Raw genomic sequence first — 10,631 nt, forward strand, 5'->3', positions numbered from 1 at the left:
GTTATTTTCTTTACCCTATCTCAAAACGAGATCTGTCAAATTGACTGACCTTGTAACCACCAAACAAAAAATCGAAATAAACCTAAAGTAACCTTCTTTTCTTTCTAGAATGATTTCAAATTGTAACCTGAAACTACATTCGTTTATCCTAAGTAGTTCTTAGTTTGTAACATTATACATCTATTTATAATTACATTTTATTGTTTTATTGCCCTTTGAACCATGTCTAACTGCTATCCCCGCCATTATAAGTTGTAAATCACTCGGGGGAACATGCAGCTCACGTTATGCTATTGAATTACATTAGCCACGAGCTGCTCGAGTGCGTGCCTCATGAACCAATTTAATTACATTATTATTACTTATTTTACCTAATCTAGTCTTAAATAACTTGAAAAGATCCATACTTTTAATTTTAGTTACTTTTATAATAATAAATATGAAAAACAAGAAATAAGGTACTTACCCAATCTTCTTTTTTCTTGCCCTCGATTGTCGAAGAGTTAAGCCTGATTTTTTTTTTAATGATTATAGTAAAGCACTTAAACAATTTTTATTTAATTAAGTAATATACCAAAGAATATATACTAATAACATGCAAAAAGTAGACAAATTCACTTACTTCTAAAAATTTTCCTGGCTTTCTAACTATGCGACAAAAGCCGCTAAAAATTCATCCAAGCTAGTCATTAACTTTTCCACGGGAATGATGTTGCTACTCCGAGTGAAACTGACGGTTATCTGTTCAGAACACAACATTATACAATACGCTATTTGATAGATGAAAACCTTGACTTTCTATTGGTTATAGATAATATATATAATGAAACGTAAGAGAGAACTATCAACGAATTGTGAAAGAGAAGATGTGGCAGGAAGGGTCTGATTTTCTATTTGATAGCTCTGTAACCAAACAAAATTGAAGGCTATTAAAATTATGGTTTGTTTGAGCAATAATGAATGTTTAGAGAGTATATTACGTTTAATTTTGTATATTTTCGAAGGGTGATGGATAAAATAGGGATGATGACATGCTAAGACAAAATGTCACTTACATCGCAATAGTGGAAATTCAGGATTTTTTTATATATTTCTTTGTAGAATTAAGAACTTAAAACTTGTATACTATTAAAATATGGATTATTAGCTAAGATTTTGTGCTATTCTAATTTGTATAACATAAACAAATATTTTGAATATAAGATACTAAAACCTTGTGTCATATGCAGTAAAGGGCACCCGTAGAGAAAGGGTTAAATAAGTAAACAATTCTCGTTTAAAATGTATGATGGGGAAGGAAATAGATTTCAAGTATAAATGATAGGTGACATAAATTAGTTTTAATTTACAGTTGAGAAAGTTTGTTTGAAAAATTGCCATACCTCTTTTTCTTATAGGTGTTTATAATGTAACCAATCAAGATGGAAAAGTTGTGAAATTCTGTCTTGTGAAATCAGCTTTTCGTTTGGGAGAAGATATCATTGGAACTTTGGATTTTTCTGAAGGAACTGTTCCTTGTGTGCAGGTAGTTATTCAGTGTAATGTTATATGCCTTTTCCACCTTGGTTAAAAGTATAGAATTGGAAATTATAATATTTTGAAAGTTGTGAATACTTGTAACTAAAAATTAATTAAAACCGTTTTATTTGGCTTTGAATATTTTTCATCATTGTTCTTTCAATTTATATTAAATTTGAATTGTGTATGTCCACATTGATCTATTCTATTTTACACTGACATTACTTGTTTCAGTAATCAAATGGTTTAGGTATATGTAAGTGTGATGTTTAACACAAAATTCATCATATACCAAACAGGAACAGGTCTTGTAGTGTGAAAAGTTTACAGGATTTTCAATAAAATTAGTGTTACAATTCTGAATAGACAAAAGAGTGGATGTCAGTTAGATTCTATATTTATTTTCATTCAGATTCTTGTTTAACAAAGTCTTAATTGATTGAAGATTACACAGAAAAATGCTAGTTGTTTATATTGTTATAATTTACATAAAGTATTACATATTCTCAAGAAGAAAAATGTGCTATAAATTATTCATAAACACTGAATTTACTGTCAGGCATGTTTTGTTGTTAACTTAAATTTAAACTACAGTTACAATATGAATGAAAGAAAATGCTCTGAAATTGACTAAAGTGAGAGAGAAAACAATAGTAGAGCCAAAGTAGGATTTAAAAATGTCTAAACAGTGTCTGGCAGTTTAGAAACTTTTAGCAAACTGAATTTAATTCAACTGATTCATACTAAACTTGTAACAGGGTGAATACAACTGATCTAAACAATACTCACAACAGAATCTTTAGCAAAATGAACTACTAATCAAAACAAGTGCTGAGTGATTGACATGAAAATAATAGCACTCATCAATTGATTAGTTCAGACAAAAACTTTTAGCAGCCTCGATAGCCTCTGAATCTGTCCATTCTTATGGTTCCATAATAACTACCACCTGATTAGTCCCACAGTTAGCTAGCTGGGATTTTTATTAGATATGAACACATTTAATATTAAATCAAGAATTGGAGTTAAAACATCAAAAAAGGAAAAACAAATAATGTACCATTTGCAAAATTAGTTTCTTCTTAGTTTGAGGAATTAGTAAATAAGTAATCATTATCTTGTGGTTATTTCAATGCGTTATCCAGGCATAATAAAAATGAAGGAACCCAGTTCTAATATACATGTTTGATTTCACAGTGTACATTATATGTAAAAGCAGCCACAAACCATGGGTATTATTAGCAATATACTCTTATTAACAAACTAAAATATATAATTTTAGAATATTTATTCTATGGAAAAACTCAAAAATTACTGTTTTCAAAGTTAAGTTTCTAAGACAGAACAAACACAGTCATGGCTCAAGAGTATCTCTTCCAATGCCAAGTTTGTCCATCTGTCACCCAGTGTGTCATTAATAATATGTTTTTTTCTGCAAGTTGTAAGTTCAGTGTTCAACACAGACAGAAATAATTCATTCATGAAACATAATACAAGGTTATTCAGTACATCAAAGTTAAAAACATCATAGAATTTACTAAATTCTTCTGATTGTAAAGATAACATCTAAATTTTACAGATAGAACACACTTGTTTATTATTCATACACCTAATTTCCGTAAAGTTTCTCTACTTTGGTGGTTATTTGCCATAGTGAGCTTCTAACAGCTAGGTCATGAGTCACAAACATAAAGAAAAATAAAATGTCTTCATGTATTAGCATAACTTCAAGAAAAGAAAACAGGTAACTGAGTTATGTTACAAAATAAATGATTTATCAGTTTATGCTCTTTTACTTTAGTTTTTTGTTGTATGTGCTATCTTCATGAACATTTAATGATCATCTTTACAGTAAGTCATGGCATATGATTAAACTTATATATATTTTTAATTTTTTTTGTTAATTTAGTTCCTGGTAACACTACAAAGTGAGGAAGAAGTACAGCCAGAGTGCTCAAGAGGTTCAAAAGCTCTTGTATCAACTGTATCTTACACAAAACATCATGAGTTTTGCTTACATCTTCAACACACACACATGTTATTGCCAATTCCCTTGACCATAACTCCTTCATTTTCTTCAGATATTGGTAAGAAGATTATTCAGGTTAATTTGTTTAAAATTATGTGTGTAATATTTTAAGTCAAAATAGATGATAATTTGAAATATGCCTCTCCTGAATGGCTTTGTTTTTAATAGATGCAATAAAATTTGGTTAACCATATCGCAATGGGCTCGTATATTTTACATGACTTTGTAACCACCACATAACCATGGTGGTATACATACTATAACACTGAAAGTAATTCATTGATCTCCACAAAATTTGGTAAGCATTCAGTAAACTTTTAAGTCTTTTGTAGACAAAAAAATCAATTTTTTTTTACCCCTTTCCAGATGGGTCATGGGTGAAAGACCATGTCATCGCATTTGTTGACTCGTATTCAAAATTTTATTGACCTACTAGTTCATGAATTTATGTCAGTAAGTTTAGTATCAAACTGTAGATTATAATTCAAATTTTAGTATTATACCTTACTCAATTTATTAATTTAAGAAAACAGTTAAACATCCATTTTTTGGGTTTCACGTGGTATGTTGAATGCAGCACCGGTTCAGATTAGATGTTTGTGATGTCAAAATACTAAGTCTATAGTTTCGTACGAATTTGGAACTCCAATTACTGATATTGACAAGCTAGAATATAAAATAAGAGCTTCTTATCTTTTCAATTTGCTAAAATATTGTTCATGTAATAAATCAAACACATTGGCACCCTGCCCACCTCTTTCCATTTTCGGAAATGCTCCCGTATATACACTTACTTCTATATATGACATTAATAACTAATTGGAAGCTCAGAATGACCCCCTAGTAGCTTTCTCATTCATTTTAATGTCTTTGGATGCCATCACTTTCCTTTGAGCCAAGATTTAAAGGAGGTAGGTTTTGTGTGTAGTCTGCTCAAAATTTCATATTTTTTAGACTGAAATACAGCTTAGTTACTAAGCTTGATAAATTGTAGTGGAATTTTATGGTATCAATATAGTGTATATATATAGAACCTAAAAACAGCTTTGTTTCATATTCTCCACGTGCAAAATTTTAAAAGCTTGGCAACCTACGTCAAGAAGCAACTGAGTAAAAAGGTCGTAACTAGAAGATATAATTGTTTGCTTTACTTCTTTATTTACTGTTCTATGTTTTAATAAAAATAAGTTTAAGAACTTATTTCTAAATAGCAATAATCTATATTCATATATAATGTATAATAATTGAAATGTGACTGTATTTTACAAAATACTAGTCTACTAAAACACAGCCAAGACAAGTTACTTTGTATAAACCAAAGGTCACCTTTATGTTGTTTGATACAGCAACATCAGTGCACATATGCCGTGTCATTGTAACTTCTGTATTGTTAGCAGGCACGGCTAAAAGGTCAATATAATAAAAAATAATAAATATATAATGTTATGAGATTTAAGCTATTTAGTTCAAACACTTATGTTTTTGTGATATTATTTATAGTCATTCTGGAATGAAAAAAGCATAATTTATATTTATTTCCTAATTTTTTATGGTGGTTATGAGATTAGTCAAAATTAACCAAACCTGTACAGAGATTCATTACTGAAAATAACAGATAAAATATAGTTTTTCCTTAAGAAATATTTCATAACTAATTGGACATTATAAAGATTTCACATATAAAATTTGAAAATTTTCTGATGCACAAAAGTAATTTTAATCTTAAAATAAAAATTACTTTGCATGTTGTCTGTCCAACATGCAAAAAAAAAAAAAAGGCATAAGAAAAACATTGCTTTACAAACCTTAAGACTTAATAAAAAAAAATTCTGCATATGAAAGCATTGTAATGTTTACTGATAAGCTGTCAAATTTCATTAGCATACGCTTACTAATTTAAAAGTTATAGCATGAAAATTATAACAAGTACAAAATGGTTATGAGGTTGGTCCAAGGGACTGATCCAGTGCTGAAAGAGTTAAGTATTTTTACTAACACTTTATCAATAATTATATGGTGTCAGAGTATTGACTGCTCAGAGTGTAAAGTGATTTTCATGTTAAGATTAAAAATACTTTTGTTCATCTAAAAATTTTCAAATGTTTTGTTTTCAGAAAAACTTTATATTTTGTTATTGGTTAATTTTACCAATCTCGTAACCACAATAAAAAAGTTAGGAAATAATTCTAAGTTACCCTTTTTTCTTTCTAAAAAGACTGCAGTTATAATATAAAACCACAATTGTTTATCCTAAGTAGCTTAAAGCTTGTAACAGTATACATCTGTTTCTACTTACATTTTATTGCCCTTTGAACCTTCTGTAACTAATAATCCAACCACACAAGTTATAAATCACTGTGCAAATGTGTAGCTGACATTATCAAATTTAGCAATGCACAGGCTACTCGCTAGCATACCCTGTAAAAATTTATTTTAATTTTTTTTCTTTATTTTACCTAATCTAACCTAATAAGTTTCTAATTTTTACATTTAAGTTACTTTTATAATAATATATAAAGAATACACATGAAAAACAAGAAATATAGTACGTACCAGTGTCATAGTCTTTTTTTTTTTGCTGTTGATTGTCAATGAAACTTAAACCTATTTTTTTTATACTAATGGCGCTCCGACAATAAATATTTTTTTATTTAATTTAATACAGCACCTAAGAACACAGAATAATAATAAAAAGCAGACAATGTCCTATAACTGTCATAATTTTTCTGGCTTTCTAACTATGTGATAACAGCCTTTAAAAATTCAGCTAAGCTCCTTAATATGTTTCCCATAGGAATAAAGTTTGAACTGGAAGCAAAATTGGAAATTTTCTGTACAGAAAAAGTGCAACACATATGCTACATGCTTGATTAAAACTTTGGCTTTCTATTGGTTATAGTATTAAACGTCGGAGAGAATTATTGGCAATTTGAGAAAGAAGGGATGTGACAGGTGGGTGTGGCAAGAGGGATCTGATTTTCTAGTTTAGCGCTCTGTATCCAAATAAGATTGAAGGCTATAAAACTTATGTATTACCTGATTAATAACTATATTATAATGAGTAATTTATGCTAAATTATGTACTTCTTGGAGGGGTAATAAATAAATTAGAGAAAAGGGAAGACTAGAGAGTAAGTGTCAATTCTCCTACTAGGGGAGGTTGAGTTTTATTTAAATATTTCCTTATGAAATTAAGAACTTAAAAACATACATTAAAATTTGATTTATTAGCTAAATTTTGATACCAAGTTTATTTGTATACATAGATAATAAAGTAGTTTAACTCTCTCACTACGATCTTGGTAGATTCAACCTAAAAATTCCATACTATAACTTCTAATGTGTTTTGTGTATCTTCATGCAATTTTGCAAGCTTTCACTAAGTATTAAGAGCATTTAGACACAAAATCAGAATTTTGAATGAATTTGTAAAGTTTGGGTTGTAAATGTTGTTGTATTTTATTTCAGAATTGTTAATGAAGTATTTTCACTAAAACTTTCTCCATGAATATATGGAGTCAAAATGTTGACTGCTCCGAGTGTGAAATGATTTGCAATTTAAGATTAAAAACACTTTTATTCATCTGAAAAATCTAAAATTTTCTTCTACATAGCCTCTAAAACCTCCCAATTAAATTTCAAATATTTTTCTTCCAGTAAAACTTTATATTTTATCTGTTATTTTCTCTACCTTAACTCTATAAGAGGTTGGTCAGTTTGTCCAACCTTGTAACCACCAAAACAGGAAAAATTGAAATAAATCTAAATTACCCTAGAATGATTTCAAATTGTAACATGTAATTACATTTATTTATCGTAAATAGCTTTAAACTCTTAACAGTATACATCTGTTTATACTTAAATTTAATTTTTTATTGCTCTTTGAACTACGTCTAACTAATATTCCTACTGTAAAATTTGTAAATCACTTGGCAAACGTTGTGAGCTCATGTTACCCTATCAAATTACATAATACACAGGCTACTCACAGGCACACCTCATAAAAAGTATTATTAATTAATCAAACCTTATCTAACCTAAAAGTTTCTAATTTTTAATATTGCCTTATAAAGTTAAAAACTTGTGTTAAAATTTGGATTATTAGTTATGTTTTATGCCAAGTTTATTCATATACTAAGATAAGAAAGTAGTTTAATTTAATTTTGAATGTAACTTAGAAAAACCTTGTGTTGTGCTGAAAAGGATACTTGTAGTGAGAGAGTTAATTAAATTTTGAATGTAACTGTGTAAAAGGTTGACATGCACACTTTGACCTACCTGATGCAAAAGGGTTAAGGAAAGTATTTTTGTAAGTTGAATTTAAATTGTATCTCTTAGCAAGAACAAAATAAAAATAATTTTTTATGCTTTGGATGTAAGGTCAAAAACACGCAATAAAAAAGCTTCAGTTTAGTGTATTCATATATAACTAATAGTTAGAAATAAGAAAAAATATTTCTTCTCTGACAAACGTCTTGGTCTTTTTTTGTTGGATAAAATTAAGAAAAACAGAAATTCTCTAAATTAAACTGAACCAGCAGAAACTTAGTTTATTCTTCTATAGCCTTAGGGTTCTTCTCTAAATTTATTTTCAACAACATTGCAATTTATCTGACTGCTGTGAATTAAATTCATCCTAATTCCAAGTACCACTTTTGTCAATCTGAGAATGCTGCTTGTACTGAATTTTCTGATTTCAGTAGCTGGCAATAAAACAAATAGCCAATAACTTAGCGTGTTATTTGAAATCAAAATAATTTTTATTTGGCCATCTGCAGTAACATTTGTAAAGTTTGGGTTGTAAAGGTTGTTTTATTTATTTATACTTACAACAAGTCCACATTTAACAAAAGATAAGTGGTAAGACTGTAAAGACACGGAAATATAGCTTTAAATCAGTATGGTTCTTGAAAACCTAGCCGGACAAATTAACAGATAATATAGTAAATTTCCATTGTTTCAGTGGTAATGGTGGTGTTGTCTTAAACATCATCCAGGGCTGTTTGAGAGCAGACTTTCTCTTGCCTTTTTTTCTTTTTCATAGTACTTTTGGCTTTCATTTTGACCTTTTTTACAGATAATACTACACAGAACCATACTCACGTGCAGTGTGTCATTTATGGTGCTTTCACACATAGGACCCATTGGAATCTACATTAACACTTTCATGTCGGCTAGGTCAAAATGCACAAGGCATAAACTTTTTACAGACTTACCTTCAAAACTTAATTAAAGTACTTTATTATCAATGTATATGAATAAATTTTGCATCAAAATGTAGTTAATAAATCAAATTTTTATATTATATAAGTTTAAGTTCTTAATTTTATAAGGAAATGTTTTTAAAAAATCTCAATCTCTCCAACTAGAAGAATTGTGACATTTGCTCTCAAGGTCTTCCCTTTTCTCTAATTTATTTACCACCCCTTATAGAAGTATGTAGTTTAATGTAAATTTATTAATATAATGTGAAGAACAAAAATGTTTGGCTATTGTAGAATTTGCATAACCTCTAGCACCTCTGAAATTTATAGTTACAGGTTTATCAGTATCCCTGTATATTGTATCTGGCATTTACTTTCCTCTACCATGAATTGTTGCTAAATTATTGATGTAGAGTGAAATTAATTAATATGAAAGTGTAGTAGGGTAATCAGTAATGTCTTATTGTAGTATTCCAGATTTTATTAATATCCTTACCTGTTTTTTCTATAAAGTATGTTTTTAATTTTGGTTGTAATAAGTGTTGCTGTAAGATGCCTTATATGAATGAACATGTGTATGATAATATAAAGATTATTGCTTGGAGGGATTGTCTGTTTTTCAATTCAAGTCTATTGGTAGATAAGTTATGTATTCTTATAATATTTAATCAGTTACATGTAAGAACTTTTACTTTGTTTTTAATATGGTAAAGAAAAACAACACATTCTAACATTTTCCAACAGTTTTTAGTGAAAGTTTGCTATTGTGATAAAATACACAAAAAATCAAAGATTCCAGATTTATTGTGTTTAATAAAAATAGTCTATGATCTCAGGAAGTGTTAAGTAGTACTAAACGGTTATCATATTTTATGTTGTGTGTGTTATAAATTTGACAATTCTAACTTATTTTTATCATTATTTGTTTAATGTTAAAGATAATTGTAGGTTTAGGGTGTAGCCATTATTAAATTTGGATTTTTATTTCTCCAGTTTCCTTGAAATGGAAGTTACATTTTGAATTTGTTACGACAAACACATCATTCCCAGAGTTACTAGTTCCTTCAGATCCTTCAGACAGTGTGACTTTACAGGGACCTGAATCTTTGGATGTTCAGACAATGGTGTGGGACCTGCCAATTAAAATTTTCCCCACCCACCCTGTCCAAGTAGCTAATGGGATACAGTCCACATCTCATTCTAGTATCTCCATCACATGATGTCACCATTCTGAACATTGATTAAAGATGTGTTTTGTTTCTCACATATTACTTGATATCCAAGATAAATTGGCTTATAGAATATTCAGAACTATTTAACTTATGATAAATATTCAGTGTAATTTTTCAGCCTGTATGTCATGTACATTAATACAAAAATTAAAATTAATTATCTCTATAATGTTGTGGGTGTTGTTGCAAACGTTTTTTTCATACTCAACTCACATAAATCAACAATGTGTGATGAACAGTATAATTTTTTTGTGTGTACAGTACAAACCCATTAAATCCAATACAAATTGAGCACATACTAGAAAGTGGTGCATGATGCACAACCAAAAGAAATTCTGTGAACAGGATATTTCTCAAATTAAATATTGATACCTGAATAATTAAAAAAACTAAAGGGTACCTGGGTTTTTGAGTACCCACCCTAACCTCCAGTAATTTCATGTAAGAGGACATTCCATTAGACTATTATTATGCTAAACGTTTTTTTGCACTGACATTCTCTAGTCATATATATATTTCTACTAAACAAGCAAAAAAATATTTTTGTTCTGTGCAAAGTTCCCTAACTGAACTTTTTTGTTTTTTAAAGAGACTGTATGAATGAAAGTATGTGTGTGTGTGTGTGTGTGTGTGTGTGTGTGTGTGTGT

At 29.1% G+C, this 10,631-nt stretch overlaps 1 protein-coding gene across 2 annotated transcripts in view; it reads left to right on the forward strand.

Annotated features, from left to right (window-relative positions):
* LOC106460560 (RAB6A-GEF complex partner protein 2-like) overlaps nucleotides 1–10,149 on the forward strand; it is a 26,855-nt gene extending 16,706 nt beyond the window's left edge. For both annotated transcript variants that reach the window (XM_013920276.2, XM_013920277.2), the window contains exons 7-9: nucleotides 1,398–1,525; nucleotides 3,428–3,605; nucleotides 9,745–10,149. In XM_013920276.2, the coding sequence (XP_013775730.1) occupies nucleotides 1,398–1,525; nucleotides 3,428–3,605; nucleotides 9,745–9,971 (533 nt within the window). In that variant the 3' untranslated portion in view covers nucleotides 9,972–10,149. The remainder of the gene's footprint in view (nucleotides 1–1,397; nucleotides 1,526–3,427; nucleotides 3,606–9,744) is intronic.
* Nucleotides 10,150–10,631: the final 482 nt, after the last annotated feature.

The sequence above is a fragment of the Limulus polyphemus genome, unplaced genomic scaffold, assembly GCF_000517525.1.
Source record: "Limulus polyphemus unplaced genomic scaffold, Limulus_polyphemus-2.1.2 Scaffold795, whole genome shotgun sequence".
NCBI classification, from domain to species: domain Eukaryota; kingdom Metazoa; phylum Arthropoda; class Merostomata; order Xiphosura; family Limulidae; genus Limulus; species Limulus polyphemus.